Source organism: Physeter macrocephalus, chromosome 8 (genome assembly GCF_002837175.3).
Source record: "Physeter macrocephalus isolate SW-GA chromosome 8, ASM283717v5, whole genome shotgun sequence".
NCBI classification, from domain to species: domain Eukaryota; kingdom Metazoa; phylum Chordata; class Mammalia; order Artiodactyla; family Physeteridae; genus Physeter; species Physeter macrocephalus.
In genome coordinates this window covers 15,363,388-15,380,860 of record NC_041221.1, presented here as the reverse complement: position 1 = coordinate 15,380,860, position 17,473 = coordinate 15,363,388, and the positions used below count along the sequence as shown (strand labels likewise).

Below are 17,473 nucleotides of genomic sequence, written 5' to 3'. Positions count from 1 at the left end.
GGGAGCACACGGCCTGCACACAAACCCTACTGCATTGAAGGCACAGGAGTGAAGGAAACACAGAAACCCACAGTGTGTTTGCTGGACACCCCTGCACAGTTACCCGCATCAGTGCTGCTCGATATGCCACCTTTTCTCTAGTTGCCGCTTGCAGCACTGTCATCCTACCCAGCTCTACCCCGGCCATATCTGACACAGGGGCAAGTTTGTGGGTGTTTTCACTTCTCACACAGGGAAACCGAGGCACAGCTGCTTAGGGGTTTCCTGTGTTTCTTCCTGAGTTTGTGACCCCCCCCCTCATATAGGTAACCATCACCAGTTGGTGAGAGCATCCCCCCACCCCACCCTCCGTGAGGGAACGCTCACCCAGGCACAGTTACTCTACAGTAACAAGAGGTGCTGACAACACGCTTTGGATCAGTGTCAGCTAGTCAGAGCTTATCATCTTCCAATGAGCTTGATAACTGTAGCAGCATTTGATTGTTAATCAAAACCGTGGCTAGGAATAAAAACCTCGCCTTGCTTCCTCATCTGGACAAACAGGCTTAAGTGGAGTCTGAAGCTAAGGAACAAACAATGATTTCATGAGACTCCAATTCCCACACGGGCCATGAATTCATAACCCACATCACATTTCTTTTCTTTTTAAAAAAATTTTTAACAGACTATCTTTTTGAGCAGTTTTAGCTTCACAGAAATTTGAACAGGAACTACAGCACATTCTTTTTTAATAACCATATACAATTTATTTGGAATGATTTACCCAAACGTTTCAAGGCCTTAAAACTTTTCCGTGTGAGAAGAGACTTTTTGCCTTTCACTGAAACAGCTCTCTCCCTCTGGTGATCTAGAACTGTGTACGATTACTGTATCATTTAAAATTGCATCCTTACAGGCCCCTTGGCAAGCTGGCCCTATGGAGCCCCTTCCACGCTGGGGTTCCAGGGGTTGTCCTAACAGGAATACACTTGTATTCCGGGTGTGGGTTTGCCTTTCCTGCCCGCAGGGCCTCAGCCTGACCCTCTCTCAGAGTTTCCCACTGCATGGGATCCCTCCTAACACTCTGACGCAGGGCACTGCTTTATGGCAGAGGTGCCAGAGTGGACCCATGACTGTGCAAGCTGGGGGTAGACGCATTAAACCAGAGCCCTCGATATGGCGCTGTGTCCCCAGTGGGAAGAATCCATGGGTCCAGGAGTGGCGGCACCACCGGTGGCTTCTTGTCCCTGTAGCTCTGGGCTCCGTGGGCTGGGGGTGCCGGCCCCAATTCCCACTGACTAACTATGGCCGCCCCCGGCACTCCGGTTCTGTGAGTCCAGGCGCCAGCGGGACCAAAGGGAGGGACTCCTAGGAACGGAATCAAGTGATTTTGCTGGTTGTCTGTGATCGTGACACGAACAGGGCCAGCATCCCGGTCGCCGAATAGGACCCCTGGAGACGAGAGTTTGGGTCCTGCCACCCCCGGGCGCGGCCACAACCCGGAGAGATTTGAGGGGCAGCCCCGAGCTGGCGCACGCATGCAGTGGGGCCGGGCCTCCTGGGCTGTCCGCGGGCGCTCGCGAAGCTTGACTCAACTGGACACCGGCGCAAACACCCCCAGGCGGCCTCAACCTCGCGGGAACGCGAGCCGGCCTCCACGCCTGCCCCAGCCTGGCTCGACGACCCACGTGCGCGGGGCCCTTCAAACCGACCAACCACAGAGAGCGCCGAGGCTGCCGGGCCCCGCTCAATGGTCCTGCCCGAAGAGGCGGGAGCGCCTGTGCGCCAATCGGAGGAACGGACGCAGGGGCGGAGCTTCGCCGGGCCGCACCTCCTTGAGGGCACCGAGCTGAACGCGCGTGCGCGAGAGCAGGACCGCGGCCCCTGATTGGCCGCGGGCCGGGGGTGCACGCCCCGGGGCGGGGCCGGACGCGGGGCGGGCCCACGTCTGCGTGACAGTTGTCGTGGGGGGAGGGTGAGCCCAGGCGATGGGGAGGGAGTGTAAATAGATCGAAGGCGGCGCCGCATCGGGCCTGCCACCCCCCGGCGACCTGCGAAGAGCCCCGGAGTAAGATGGAAGAAGATGAGCAAGAGCAGCGGCGCAGAAAAGTGGAGGCCGGGAGAGCGAAGGTAAACGGCAGCGCCTCCTCCTCCCGCTGTCCCGGCGTGGGCTCCACAGGGCGGGCTCCGGTGCCTGCCACCGCCCCCTGCCAGGAGCGGACGCGGCCGGGAGGGGACCGCTACCGCCGCACTCTTGCCCTTTCCGCCGACTGGGCTGGAAGCCGCCCCTTAGCCGCCGCCATCTTGAATCCGCCGCCCTCTGCCTGGGCCCGCCCCCGCCGTAGCCACAGCCAATCAGCGTCCGGGAGCGCGCGGCGCTTCGCGGAGAGGTCGGGCGCGGGGTACGCCGGGACTGGCGGGCTGCGCTTGCGCCGGGCAGGGGCGGGGCCGTGGGAGGCGGGCGTCCCCGCCCCTGACCCCTCCCCGCGCCCCCCCACCGGGACCTCCCCAGCCCCGACCACCCCCGGGGAGCCGGCGAGGCGGCTTCATTGACAGACAGTGGTGTCTTCCGGACGTGGCGTCCCTGACGGCCGCCCGCTCCCGGAGCCCCAGGTGCGGGGACGGGCGCTGTTACCACACCTGCGCTCTTGTGCACACCTACTGGCACCTGCGCGTCTCCCTGTCCTCGCCCGGGTTCCTGGAGGGCTTGGAGGCCGGGACTCCCTGCAGTTGGGCGACACGGGCGCTCCCCCTAGGGCTTAGCTCAGCTTCCATCCAATTAAAACGACGTGCAGAGATTCGTTTTACGCGGAATTCTGCAGTTCTTTTTGCTATAGAAGTTAGGAGTGGTGTTCCCGAGCACGGGACTTGTTCACCCTGTGGAATGCCTCCCACCGACCCACGCCCTGGTGTCGGGGCTCCTGAAACGCCTGTGCCGCCTCCTCGCTGCTTGGGGCCCAGGTGGACGGTCCTGGGCAGGTGAGGGCGGAGGGCCTCTGCCGGGGCCGCCCCCCGCGCCAGGCCTGGGAGCTCTAGATGCCCGGACGGAGCCTCCTGGGAGGTGTCACGTCCCTGTGCTGCGGATGCCCCCGGGAGCTCTGTGCGGTCCCGGAGTGGGCCTTTGTCATCCACGTAGGCACCGTCTGGTACTCACTGTTCTGGGCGTGTTGTGTCTGTTGAGCCGTTTGCCAACCAGACGCGGGCCCTAGAGACAGTGGAGAAAGCCTGGGCGCGTGTGCCGTGCCGCCCTGGCCCACCTCATTCCGGCTGTCGCGGGGGAGCCGCTGTGCAGTGCCCGCGACTGTTAGGCAGAGCCCTGTGAGGTTGCTGTTTGAGGTCAGACGTGGTCAGACATTGGGAATTTCACATGGATCAGCCAGCAGGGGTGTTCAGTTCCATGCTAGTTCCTTCCCTTGAGGAAACCACAGGGCCAGTGCATTAAAGAGACCACTCAGAACACATGGTGAGTGGTGTGAGGTGGTGACAGGCAGAGGACAGAGCGGCCTCCTTAGGCTTCCTGTGCAGGTCAGACTTGTGACTGGGGTTTGAAGAGTGAGGCTGTAGAGTGTTTTTTCCCCTTTGCATGTGCCTGGCACATAGGAAGGAGATGGAAACGAGCCAGAGTTTAATACTCACCGTTTTCTCTGAGCTCACCTGGTTTGTAAATGTGCCTAAATGTTGCTTGAAGGAGCATGAATGGTGATGAGAAGATTTCACCTTGGGAGAAGAAACAGATGCCTCTTGTTGGTTGACCACAGGCCAGAGACTGGGTCTGTGATGCAGGAAGGGAACTCACAGACGGTTAGATTTGATGGAGTTGGGCACAAAATAAACGAATCTGGGACTGGTTTTGAAGGCAGTGTCTGTGCTTGAGAGATGGTTTCTCTCACTTAAATTGCCTTTTGTGATTTTCCTATGTCCATGAAATTGTGCACTTCTGTTATCATTTATACAAACATTTGTTAGATGCCTTTGCTTTTATGACCAGAGTTGTCATTTGAAGGACCTTGTCCTCCTGTGAAAAGCTGACGTTAGCTATCCTACCTTTTGAATAAGGTGTTAGTGGGAGATAGTGTGTGAACAGTCTAAACCCTCAGATCTGTGGGACTGAACAGAGCCAGGTGTGCCTTCTGATGGGGACATTCTGCGGAGGTCCCTGGTGCTTTGGTGAGCTGCGTCATGAAAAATAGAACATCTGATTCCATAAAGGAGGATGTTAGATTGACCTGGCTTAATTAATTTTTTGCTATTTCTGTGTCTTGTCTCAGAATCTATGGCAAGGAAGTTTTGGCTAGGCTATGTATTTCCCTGATTGGGGGAAAATGGGGCAAAAAGGGAGAATTTAGCGTTTCTATATAGTTTTAAACCTTAAACATGCCTTGATTAAGCTGTCCGTTTTTAAAATAGATGTACTTTTTAATTTTTGAATTTTTCTGTAAACTGTCAGGGGCTGGAAAAGCTATTCTGCCAGTCAGCCTTATTGCTTTCCTTTGTCTGTAGGCATCATTAACAGTCCTTAATGTTAGATTCTTCGGGTGTCATTCTGAACCTTTAACTCCCAGTATCGTAGATGTTAATGGAGGTGGTGTTTCTGGGACGGGGCCTGGTTGATGTGAGTCTGGCCAGGTGTGGCCGTGTGGACTGAGCCAGCCCCAGAGCCTCATGTTCCTCACAAGCTTGCTGTCTTTGTGGTTCTGTTACTTTTTCCTCACTTACCTTTGTCTCTACTACCTCTCTACGTTTTTGCGCAGCTTGCTCACTTCCGACAGAGGAAAACAAAAGGTGACTGTGCGCATTCGAAGAAAACGCCGGCGAAGAGGAAGGGCGCGGCTGTCGATGCGCCTGACCAGGAGGAGAGTCCGGTAGCTGCGGCCGAGGGCGGCGGACTCCTGGGAGGCCGGGACGTTGGCGAGAACACGTCGTGCAGCGACAGCAGCGACACCCCTGATGGCGCAGCAGTCCCTCAGGTAGATTTGCTCGGCTCTGTGTTTTCACGTTTTGCTTGTCTTCTGGTTATTGCTAGCGTAATTTGCTGAAAGTGGTCTTAGGTCTGTTTTTGCCTATCAAAAGTGGGGAAAGGGGGTTTTATTTTATCTTACCAAAGGGGCGTATATTTTTGTGGTTTTACTTCTGATTAAAGTTTTTTCTTCATGCCGTGATTTTGAGAAATTTGGGGTGAACTGTTTGAAGGCAGGGGTCAGTACTGGGGCTCGGCGTGGTAGCGGGAGATTGACAGGTGTGGGTTCCTCGGGCGTGGCGGTGCCTCAGCCCCCCGACAGGTATCTCTGGACACTTAAGCCATAATATCCCTTCACCTACTGTCAAATCCATCTACTTGTTGGTCTTTGTCCTTTCCCTTCTTTCTGAATGTGGGGTGAGGAGGGCAGGGCTGAAGGTGTCACAGAAATGGTGTCTTGTCTGCTGCTCGAGGCCCTGTGAGCTGCAGGGGCGGGTGTGGACCTGGGTGTTGAGGGTGCATGGCCTCCCTGGGCCTCCTGGTTGCCTGCATGTGGGTCTCCTTGGGGCCTCCTCTTGTGTGTGTACTTAAACTGGGAGTACCCCTAACTTGTGTGCAGCAGGGCAGGGGCAGGTGTTTGCTAGAATGAGCTGAAAACTGGTGGTTGAGGGCAGAATTTGACTCAAAGTCATGCTGTGTCTGGACTGCCTTATTGAAAAAAAAGGAATGATTGCTAGCGTATAAAGTTTATGATATTCTACCTACAAAAGTATTATAGAATGTTCCTTCTTTTGAAAAACTGGAAGACCTCGCCGTGGTGCTCCGACTTTGCCCGGGGAGCAGCTGCCCAGAACTCTGGTGCCTGAGTCTTTGGAGCAGCCTGTGCCCAGCTCACCCTGCCTCCACTCCCTGTGGTCTGAGGGTCCTGAGGCTGGATATCAGTTTCGGTTCATGTTCGTCCTCTTGTTGCTTCTCTGGGGTCGAGCTGTGGGTTCTCAGCAAGCTTGTCTCGTCACAGCTGAGTCCATGAAAGCCACGTTGAGAGTGCTGAGCCCTTACTCTCAGTGGCTTTTCTCTATATGTTTCCTGCTTAGGCTCTTTGAGGAGAAAGGCTCATAGTGTAAATTAACATTTATTAATTTCATATTTTTATTTTCAAATCAGACAAGTCTTTTTTATTTTAAGTTAGAGGTTTTGTGGTTTTTAGCTTTTTGTTTTAAAATGTCAGACCCACAAAAAATTGCAAAAAATAACACAGAGTTCCTGGAGATCCCTCACCTAACTTCCTGAAATATTGACACCTATGTAATCATAGTATAAATCACAATCAGTTTTAGTGAACATTGAAACAATACTGTGAGCTAATTGATAGAGCTTATCCTAATTTTTCCAATTTTTCTGGTCCAGGATTCTGTATTGCATTTCAGTGTCTTGTCACCTTAGTCTCCTCCAATCTGGACAGTTTCTCAGTCCTCCTTTGTGTTTTATAAGTTTGACACTTGTGGAGTACTAGCTAGTTATGTTGTAGGATCCCTGTCAGTTTGGGTTTGTCTGATGTTTCCTTCCGATTGGAGCCAGGTTGTGCATTTTGGCAGGAACACGGTGGAAGTGATGATGATGTCTGCTGAGTGCATCCTGAGAAGAGGCACAGGTGGTGTTGTGTTAGCTATGTCTCACTACTGGGGGGCCTGCCAGATTTCTGCTGATAGAGAAGTTATCGTTTTCCCCTATGTAGTTAATAAGTATATTATGTGGAGGTACTTAGAGACCCTGTAAATACTCCATTTCTCATTATACTTTCCATTAGTTTTAGCTTCCATGGAAGATTCTTGCCTGCAATAATTACTGTGATGGTGTTGGCCAAATGATGACTTTGTTTCCATCGTTCCATCTACATATATTAATTGGCATTTTACTCTAAGGAGGAACTGTTGCTTCTCTGCAATTTATTTATTCAATTATTGATATCAGTATATGGACTCCTAGATACTTATTTTATTATGGGTTTTAATCCATCATATCAATGTTTATTATGTTGCTGAAATACATACATTTGGCCACTGGGAGTGCCTTTGAACTGGCATCTGTGACCTTTTAACATGCCCTCATCATTTTCTGGCGCCTTAATTCCTGGCACCAAGATTTTCTAGGCTTATTTTGTCCTTTCCTGCTGCAGCCCCCAACCAGCCATTTCTTCAAGGAGCCTTGGTTCCTTTCGGTGGAGAATGGTTTTAGAATCCAAGATCTGGGTGCTAGGTGTGCTTATTGCTTGCAGGGTATGGTTGCTTCTAGGCTGTTTCAGTAGACAGAGCCAGATAATATAAATGTACATATATACACACACATCTATATCTATTTGTCTATCTGTATGTGTGATAAAAATCATGAATTCACACTAATATCTTCAATACCAATCCAACAGCACAGAATTTATTCTAGCTTTTCCCCTCTCCTTATTTTTAGCTCCTTTTTCCCGGAGTGAGAAAATGGGGAAAAGGCTTATCTACAGTATCTTTACTTATTTGCTCAATCTTAAAATACATACAAATTAATTTCAGAATTGCTACTTCTCATGCCAGTAAAACACAAATTTACTAACTATAGAATATTTGTTTATACAGCTATCCCTCACTTTTTGAAAGGTCGCTTTACACCACTTCACTTTTACAAAAGACCTACATTAGTACCTGTGTTTGCTAACAGAAATAAATCCAAAGAAGATTTTCAGTTTTATGAAGAAATCTAATTGCTTCTTTACCTTTATGCCATTTTGGTTTATGAAAGCTTTCATAGGAATGCTCTATTTTTGGTAGTGGGGGAAACCTGTAGTTGTTTTTGTCTTTATTTTTCCAAAGTTTATTGTTTAGCGTTCCCAGGTTATTTGTTAGATATATGTGCTGTGAATATTTTTCCTAGTCTTGCTTACCTAATTGTTTTCTTAATGGTGTCTTGTGATAAGCAAATATTCTTAACTTTGATGTTGAATTTATCATTTTTTTCTTTGGTTAGTGTTGTTTTTGTTTTTGTTTTTTTTTTGTGGTATGCGGGCCTCCCTCTGCTGCGGCCTCTCCCGTTGCGGAGCACAGGCTCCGGACGCGCAGGCCCAGCGGCCATGACTCACGGGCCCAGCCGCTCCGCGGCATGTGGGATCTCCCCAGCCCGGGGCGCGAACCCGGTTCCCCTGCATCGGCAGGCGGACGCGCAACCACTGCGCCATCAGGGAAGCCCTGGTTAGTGTTTTCTGTGTCCTGTCCAAAAGGTCTCCCCTAGTCCTGAGGTTGTGAAGATAATCTCCTGTGTCTTCTTGAGGCTTGATGGCCTGGTTTCTATGTTTAAGTCTGTGATCCATCTCAAGTTACTTTCTGTGTATGGAGCACCTTGACTTTTAGAAGAATGGTTTAGTTTTGCTGGTTTTGAGTGTTTTATAAATAGGATAATCCAGTATGCATGTCCCGAGTATGGGTCTTCTTATCCAGCATCCTTTAGGAGTTAAAGGCTATAGTTCTTTCATTTTCGTTGTTGTATAGTATTTTGCTGTATGGATTACATACATTACCATTACATTGGTTTTTCTGTTCTGCTGTTGATTGGCATTTGCTATGAACATTCTCATACAAGTCTCTTGGTGTCTGTGTGAGCACGTTTCTAAAGTGCCGTAATTAGGTATTTAATATCTGAGTCAGTATTTAGGTATACGTTCAACTTGTGTATGTTGAGCTGTTTTAAAACAGTTGTTCAGTTTATGTTTTCAGTAGTAGCATATGAGTGTTTTCCTTGTTCCATAACATTTGTGATTGGTGTTGACATTTGTTTTCTATTTTAACAGTTTTGGTGGGTGTGGAGTGGAGTGTATTTTAGCGGAGTGCGAGCTTAGTCAAACATTCCCAAAAAATCAGTGTGATTCACTTAAGAGACTAAAAGAGAAAAGTCATATGGTCCTCTCAGTTGATTTAGAAGTGTGTTTTGTGAGAGAATGACCTGGAATTTTCCTCTCTTGTCAGGTTTTTGTGTTGAGGTTATGTTGGCCTCACGTGACGAGCTGAGAGGGTCCTTTGCTCTGTGGGTGAGCTGGTGTAAGATGGTGGAGCTGTTGGGGACTGAAGCTTTCTTTGTGGAAAGACCTTTAATTGCAGAGTTAACTTACTGAACAGTTACCAGACTATTCAGTTGTGCTTTTTCTCAGAATGTGTGCTTCTAATCTTCCAGTTTGGGGTATTAAGTTATTCGCAGGAATATTCTTCTGTGGCGTCAGTGTTGACGACCCTTTTTATTTTTGTTTGTCCTTAGATGTGTCGTTTGTTTGTTTGTTTGTTTTGGCCACACCCTGCGGCATGCGGAGTCTAGTTCCCCAACCAGGGATGGAATCCGCACCCCCTGCAGTGGAAGCGCGGAGTCCTAACCACTGGACCGCCAGGGAAGGCCCTGTCCTGAGATATGCTGTTCACTTACTGATTCCTGACTGTGAGGGGATTGAGGTGTCGTCCTGTGGAGACGTGAAGTCTGCGATGTCGCTGTTGCCCCCAGCTTCACCAGCATCGTGGCCCGAGTGCTGCTCTCTGCGTTCTTCTCTTGACTCACCTGATGGTTGGGAAGAGTCCTCGCTGTCAGCATTGCTCTGTCATTTTGGGAGGAAAATGACAAATTCTTAACGAATTGTCTTTTTTAAAATTTTATTTTACATTTTTAAATTTTTTGGCCACGCCGTGTGGCATGTGGGATCTTAGTTCCCTGACCAGGGGTGGAACCCGTGGGCCCTGCAGTGGAAGCGCGGAGACCTAACCACGGGACCATCAGGGAAGTCCCTGAATTGTCATGTTGAAAGCAGGCTACTGAGATGGTCTCTCCAGTCACTTAGAAAACTGGAGGGTGGATGAGTTCACTGTTCCTCGTCCTTCTAGGTGGTTCCCTCATTCTTCTGTTTCCTCATTATTTAAGGTGGTGTTGGCATGGTTGGCAATAATTGAGTGTGACAAAACAGTCCTTAGGATGATGCAATAGCATCGTGATATGGGAGAAGCATTTTGTGTCTTAGATAAATGCAGGGGTCTGGTAGTAATTGCAAGGTAAAATGTTTTACTCTAGAAAAAAACAAAGTAAATTTTCTCATTGTTCTTTGGAAGACCTGTAAGAAGGAATAAAATTATGCCAGTCCTCTCAAGCAGTTATAACTACCCAGAAAAGAAACTTGGTAAGTGCAGTTAGGTCCAGCAGATGCTAATGCTCACCCTGACAGCGGCAGAGTGATGTGTGGTCAGGGCTGGAGGTGCAGGTGGACATGGGGGTGGAAGCCGCCCGCGAGTCGCCAAGTCGTGCGCACTGAGCCTTCCTGCAGATAAAAGCCCCAATTCTTGTAAACTTATGGGTCAAAACTATTGGGGGAAAATTCACTGGAAAGCTTTAAACTCAATTTTGAGGTGATTTACAAAAAGAAACTAAAAATACTATTCTGCAAATTATTAAGGAAAAGATTTATCTAAAGGAAAATCTTGAAGATGAAATATTTGAATTTATATAAAATTAAGAGCTTAGAAAATATGTGTTGAGCAGCTAAAGTTTAGTGATTTGTGTTAAGCACGCAGTGAAATAACTTAAAGAAGCAGAATTCGTTAAAAATCGGGCAGCAACATCATTAGGGAAGCAAGTTACATGAAAAATGTTTACAGCTTGAGATTTGTATAGAAGGAGAGTGCAGATGGAACTGGCGGGCCTGGAGGCGGGCGGGGCCGGGGGGCCGGGCTACCCTGCGAGCCGCTGTGGATGCTCCTGGCACTTCCCCTCCAGCTGCAGGAGCCCGGTGGAGCGGGGACGCCGCAGAAGCTTGACGGCGACGGTCCGGAGCAGCCTGGAGTAATGACCAAGGTATGCCTCTCCTGGGTTCTCGGTCAAGGTGTGTCCCGGTTGGGGATGCCTCCCGTGCGTGGGGGCGCGTGGGGGCCGGAGCCAGCTGTGGAAGCTGGAGGCGTTCTTCCTGTGACCTTTGATCTTGGTGGTGGGCATGGAAGGGAGAGTCGCCCTTCCTTCACTGAGGGTCCTGTGGGGTCAGCGTGCCTCCTGGGCCTGGCCCTCGATACCCACGCCCACGTGGGCAGCCCCGCATGCAACACACACTGGGGGACGGGCTTGCAGGCTGGGCGCTGGTCTTACCGTCAGTGTTGATGGCTGGGCGCTGGTCTTACCATTCCTACCACATGCTTGGTGTCACTTCCGTGAGTGTTGAATTGATTGCTTTTCTTTAATCCATTCAGTTTTTGTTAACATTTGGGAGAAAATTTATTAGATGTTGACCAATTTCAAAGTGTTACATTGAAAGTCCTGTATTTTATCTTATTTTTTTAATTAAAGTATAGTTGATTTACAACGTTGTATTAGTTTCAGATGTACAGCATAGTGATTCAGTAGTTCTGTAGATTATACTCCCTTAGAAGTTAACATGAAATAATGGCTACAGTTGAGAGTCTGTATTTTAGACATTCGATTCTAGCTGGACTCAGCGCACACTACTTTTGGCAGTGAGCAAGTTTGGTTTTCAGTCTGCATTATTGCAGGAGAAATCTAGCTCAGAGGAGGGCCTGGCAGGGCCTGGAGAAATGGTCTCTAGTGGGGTCTGTAAAATCCAGCCTTAAATACACATTTCATACTTGTTTTAAACTGCGACTTGGAGCATCTTTGTGGAAAAGTACACAAAACTTAGATATAGCCCAACAGATGAGTACACCGCGAACAGCACATGGTCTCTACAACTCAGGGGCAGGGCGGTGCTGGACCCTGCTCCCTGCTGCCCGCCCTGAAGTGAGCACCCTCCTGGCTTTTGTGCCGATTCTGATGTAGAGCTTTGTGTGAATGGATCAGACATGGTTCTGGTCTTCTCTCTCCTTTACCTTCAGCATCTTTGCATCCTTCTATTTGAGGTGTGTGTCTGGTGAGCAGCATAGGGTTGATTTTTAACTGACTCTCACAATTGCTGGGCAGTGAATTCCCTTATATCTAATGTAATCACTGACGTGCTTGTACTTACATCAGACGTTTAATTTGGGCTTTCTGTTTGTCCTGCCTGTTTGGTTTCTTTCTTTTCTCCTTTTTTGCCTTCTTTAGATTATTTTTTATCAGAGGATTAAAAAAATTCTCCCTTTGTTCATTTTGAAGTAATAATATACAGTTTCTATTCTTTTAATGGTGAGGTTATTAAATACAACATATATACTTAATTTATCTAAGTCTAAATTTAATCAACACCTTCACCTTCCTCTTGCACAGTTAATTACTGAAACTCCATTTATACTTCCCTCAACCTCCGTTTTTGTCACAGTCTTTTTCTTAATTGTAAAGCACTCATAAATTTTACCATCTTAACCATTTTAGGTGCACAGTTCATTGGTGTTCATACATTCACACTGTTGTGCAACCGTCAGCACCATCCGTTTCCAGAACTCTTCTCATCTTGTCAACCTGAAACCCTGTCCGCTAAGCGACATCCCCCAGCCCTTGGCAGCCGCCATTCTACCTTCTGTCTCTGTGACTTGGCGATCGTACATGCCTCACGGCAGTGGGGCAGTGCAATCGTGTCGTTGTCTTTTGGGCCTGGCTTATTTCACTGCACTTGGTGTCCTCCAGGAGCTGGAGCTGGAAGTGCTGCGCCTGAGCCTGAGCGACATGCACGCGGCGCGGCTGGAGCTGACGCAGGCGCACCTGCAGCGCGAGAAGGAGGCGGCGCTGGCCGAGCTGCGTGCCGAGCTCGCCGGGCGGCACGCGCAGGAGCGGGCCCTGCTGCAGAGCCGCGCGCACCGGGAGCTGGAGCTGGTCCGGGAGGAGGCAGGTACGCTCGGCAGCCGGCCCGCGGGTGTCGTCGGAGGCGCCTGGCTTCTGTGCTGTGCTTGGGCCTCTGTGTGCGACCAGGCCTCGTGGAGCCCGCCCCCGCCCCCGTCCCCCCTGCGCCCTGTGCCAGGTGGCGGCTCAGGTGCCTCTCAATCTGGCGATGCGCTGGCCTCAAGGTGAACTTGTATGATTTCACTTTAATGTTTCTTGGTACATCTTTTGTTAGTACTTTTTGTAAAAATCATACAGAGTAGCTTTATTGAGCTGTAACTCATGTACCACGTGATTCACCCACTTAAAGTGTTTAAAGGCAGCACTTTGGTGGCTTTTCGTGTTTTCACGCTTAGAACGTTCTTCCCCCGGAGAAGAGACCCTGGCCCATTTTCCTGTGACCTGCTCCGGTTGCAGAGTCTCCCTCTCCTGGGGGCCCACCCACCTGGAAGAGCAGCCTTGTCGGTCCTTTGACGCCTGGCCTGTTTCTTCACCTAGATTCAGGCAAACACAAGGAGATAGTTCCACGTCCTCCCCTGCTTTTGTTAAATTTTAAAAATATGAAATATGCCTTCCTTACTTAGGCTTGTTCAACGCTGTTTCCTGCATGTGCACCCCTGGGAACGGTCCCCCGAGAGGCCCACCCTGCCGTCCAGTCCCTGAAGCTCTGCTGCAGGCGGGGCCCCTGTGGACCCGGCGGGACCTGCCCTCGGAGGGTGGCTTCCGGGCCTTTGTGTGATCTCTGGAGTTGCTCAGGCCGCCCTCCCCGCGCCCAGGGGTTGCCGGTTGTCGCGTGTTGCTACTTCCCCGCAGCTGCACGCTTGGCTGTGCCCACTGGTGCGGCCTCCTCTGCCCAGTGCCTCCTTTCCTGTGGTCCCGCAGCCAGCCTGGAAGCTGGCTCAGTGGGACCCTGGACTACGGGGCCCTGGGTGCGCAGTGGCCCGGTGTGGAGTGGACGGGCCGAGGTCCCCGTAGGCAGAGGATGACGCAAGCTCAGTGCTCAGCGGTCTGTGCAGCCCCCGAGTTGGCCTCGCCTGGCCCTCCTGGACTGTTGCTCTGGCTGGACCTCTCCCGTCCTTTGTCAGGCGTGAGTGTGATTTGCTAATTAACCCAGACATCATCACCTGCCTGTTTCTCATAGACGTGTCCTGTCCTGTTAATGTCGGCAGGTGTTCGGTGGAGCAGCCAGAGGTGCCGGAAGCCTTCTCATCTCCTGGGGGATCAGATTGTGGAAAAGTCTGAGCGGCGGTGATCTGAGCGACTTTTTATGTTTCTCTTGCAGCTGAGCTGAAGGAGAAGCTACAATCAGAAATGGAGAAAAATGCCCAGATGATAGAGGTACACAGGATAAGAAAGTCATTCCGCGTACGCGGTATTTCCCTCATCCCCACCCGGCACCCCTCCCCTTGATTCTGACAAAATACAGTCAGAGCTGGAGTCGTGGGAGTGAAGCATGACGCGCTGCTTTCTCTGCACAGTGTGAATTAATCACAGCAGCTGGTTGTGGGCTTTTGTGTTGCCTGGTGTGATGGGAGTCTCTTTCCTCCCATCTGGTTTCTGAGCAGCCCTGTGGCACGGCCCTGGATGTGCTCGGGACCCAGACCTCGGTCCTCACGGACCGGAGGCGTGGACGCCACCGAGGTGGCGATCAAGTGACGTGTATGGGCCTCGGGGAACCACGGGGGGTGGGGGGGTGGGAGGAGCGTGACTCTTGCGACCCATCCCTTTCTCAAGGCCACGCTTGTAGCAGGGCCGTTGGCGCTGGTGACGGCTGAGGAAGTGGGTGGTGTTAGGAGATGTGTGACGTCAGGCCGAGGGGCCGGTGCGCCCTGGCCACTCTGGACAGGCGGTGGGTGGAGGGTGGCCTCGTGCCCCAGCCCCCGCCCTCTGAGCTGGACGGGGGGACCCATTTCTTAGGGCGCCTGGGACAGAGCCGGACCCCGTCAGAGCCCGACGGTGCTGCTGTGGTGCCCGGGTCTGCGTGCGGGACGGAGGCCGCCCTGCTGGCCGAGTCCCGTGCGTTTGCTCAGCGACCAGCTCTGTTTCTGGCAGGCGGACCTGCTTCACGTGCCCTGGGCTGCTGGCCTGCAGGTGCTGCTGTTCCCGTCTGCCTGGGCGTCCCGAGCTGTGTCCCGCACTCAGTCTGGCCTGGCTGGGGGTGACGGTTTTCGAATGCGCAGTTGAAATTTTTTTACCGCAGGAATAAACTGTTGGCCATCATCTACTTTTTCCTTATTTAAATTAGACCCTGAAGCAAGACTGGGAATCCGAGAGAGACTTGTGCTTAGAAAACCTACGCCGAGAATTATCAGAAAGGCATCGGTCAGAACTGGAGAATTTACAAAACCAGTTTAAGAAAGAATTGGCAGAACAGAAGGCTGAGTTGGAGAAGGTTTTTCAAGACAAAAATCAGGCTGAATGTGAGTCTCTAATTAAAAATGAGCAAGTTTGGAAGGGGACTGAGTTTTCCTGTGTCATCCCAGAAAAAATGCCATGTGACTGGCTGGCAGGAGAGTCAGCCTTGGGGTCCCTCCTCGTTGGTCACAGGCATCTCAGGGTCCCTAAACCTTCCAAAACCTTCATTTCAGAGAAATCTTTGGCATGTTCCTCTACTAAATTGCTACCGAAAAAGTAGTTCGTGATTGTTCCCTTTCTGTTCCGCGGTGGGGCCCACTGGTCAGTAGATGCTGCCTGCTGGCCTGCGTCTTCCCCTTCCTTCCTCCCCGAAGAGAGCAGGGTCCTGAGAATGGGGTCTGGAAGAGCCTGGGGCACCCGCCGTGCCTGCAGCTGCCCCTGCTGAGGAGGAGGACGCTGTGCCGTCACAAACTGAGTGAGGCCCGTGCCCGTCTCCAGTTTCCCTTCAGACTCCGGGAGCTGAGCACGAGGCAGCCCTGAGCAAGTTACGCGCGGACCTGCGGTCGGAGCACTGCCAGTGCGTGGAGGACCCGGAGCTGGGATTCAACGAAAAGGAGAAGGAAAGCCAGCTTGAGGTGGGCATTGTGCAGGGGGAGCTGGAGGGGATCTTGGCTTGGGGTCATTTCACACCCTACTATTGCCTAAAGCTTAAGCCCTAATATGTGTATGTTTGTGTTTTTTTCTAAATCGAGGTATAGTTGATTTACAATGTTATGTAAGTTTTAGATGTACAACATAGTGATTCACAATTTTTAAAGATTGTACTTCATTATAAAATATTGGCTATATTTCCTGTGCCTTACAGTGTATTCTTGTAGCTTATTTTATACACAGTAGTTTGTACCTATTAATTTCCTACCCCTAACTTGCCTCTCTCCCCATCCCTCTCCCCAGTGGTAACCACTAGTTTGTTCTTTATGACTGTGAGTCTTTTTCTGTTTTGTATATACATTCATTTGTTCTGTTTTTCAGATTCCACATATAAGTGATATCATACAGTGTTTGTCTTTCTCTGACTTATTTCACTTAGCGTGGTAATCTCCAGGTCTTTCCATGTTGCTGCAGATGGTAGCAATCCTTTTTTATGGCTGAGTCGTATTCCATTGTATATATACACCACATCTTCTTTATCCATTCATCTGTCAGTGGATGCTTAGGTTGCTTCCCATCTTGGCAATCGTAAATAGCGCTGCTATGAGCATTGGGTGCATGTATCTTTGCGAATTAGTGTTTTCGTTTTTTCAGATACATACCCAGGAGTGGGGTTGCTGGGGTCATATGGTAGTTGTAGTTTTAGATTTTGAGGGACCTCCATACTTTAAGCCCTCCTTTAAAGAGACTCTTAGTATTTGGTGGAGCTGGTAGGTAGCCATGTCAGGATATAGAGTCTGTGACTTTGACTTAATGATGGTGTTCAGTCCTACATCTGGAGAATTCGTGCCCTTGACAAGTGCCCCTGGGACGTCTACAGGCTCCAGCCATTAGGGTGCAAGGGCACATGCTCTGACTTTGACTCAATAAACAAGAAGTTAGCAAGAAACATTTCTGCGGCTCCCATATTCAGAACTCTTTTCCATTGGAACTTTACATACCGAAATATGGGTGATGTGGCCAGATCTCACTCAGGGACCTGAAGGGCCTTTATCACCAAGACCAAGAGCCAAACAATGCCCCAAGCATTGCTTCAAGGAATTAGAAAGGAAATAACTGGAAGACGGAATTAGCCGAGGCCCGTGTGTGGGTTTGCAGGGAGGAGAGTCGTGGAGCCCAGGAGGAGCCGCATCTAGCCCTGTGGCTCTCGCACCTGTTCCCCCCCCTCCCCTCCAGACAGAGGCCAGCTTGGCCGGGCAGGACCAGGGCCAGGCGGGGCCCTGCGGGCTGTCCCTCATCCAGGGAGAAAGGCGGCCAGAGGTCGCCTTCTGCACTGTGCCCTGGGTGAGGAAAGGCCCGTTCCACAAGGCAGCAGAGCCAGCCGCAGGCCAGCACCGCCCACGCTCCCCCGGGAGCACTCGGCCCTGTGCTCATGACTTGGGGTGCTGGGTGGCCACCCTGACCCAGGCCCCGGGAGGGCAGGCGGAGCCACTCTCAGCTCCGGCGGTGCAGGGCCAGCTGGCACTCGGCACACGCTTGGCGTGCAAGCTCTGTTCATCCCTGCAAGAGTTGCTTCCCAGGAAGGTTGACCAGGGAACGCGGAGAAAACCACACAGGCCACGCGAGGGTGAGGGAGCCCATGGTCACAGATGGAGGGGGCCCGTCCACCCTCCCTGACAAAGTAGGGGGACAGGTCTCTGCTGGGAACGAGGCCGAGGCCTGGGGGTG

At 51.0% G+C, this 17,473-nt stretch overlaps 1 protein-coding gene across 16 annotated transcripts in view; it reads left to right on the top strand.

Annotated features, from left to right (window-relative positions):
• The first annotated feature begins 1,946 nt into the window (after positions 1-1,946).
• The window catches only part of PCNT (pericentrin), a 111,832-nt gene continuing 96,305 nt past the window's right edge, over positions 1,947-17,473 (top strand). For 15 of the 16 annotated variants that reach the window (XR_008618022.1, XM_028492765.2, XM_055086490.1 and 12 more), the window contains exons 1-7: positions 1,947-2,109; positions 4,731-4,946; positions 10,718-10,795; positions 12,548-12,749; positions 14,022-14,077; positions 14,985-15,159; positions 15,593-15,729. Coding sequence is in view for 15 of the 16 variants with exons in the window: in XM_028492765.2 (XP_028348566.1) it covers positions 2,053-2,109; positions 4,731-4,946; positions 10,718-10,795; positions 12,548-12,749; positions 14,022-14,077; positions 14,985-15,159; positions 15,593-15,729 (921 nt within the window). In the remaining variant the exon portion in view is untranslated. Of the gene's footprint in view, positions 2,110-2,347; positions 2,382-4,730; positions 4,947-10,717; positions 10,796-12,547; positions 12,750-14,021; positions 14,078-14,984; positions 15,160-15,592; positions 15,730-17,473 lie in introns of those variants that run through there. The other variant, XM_055086491.1, reaches the window with a different exon arrangement.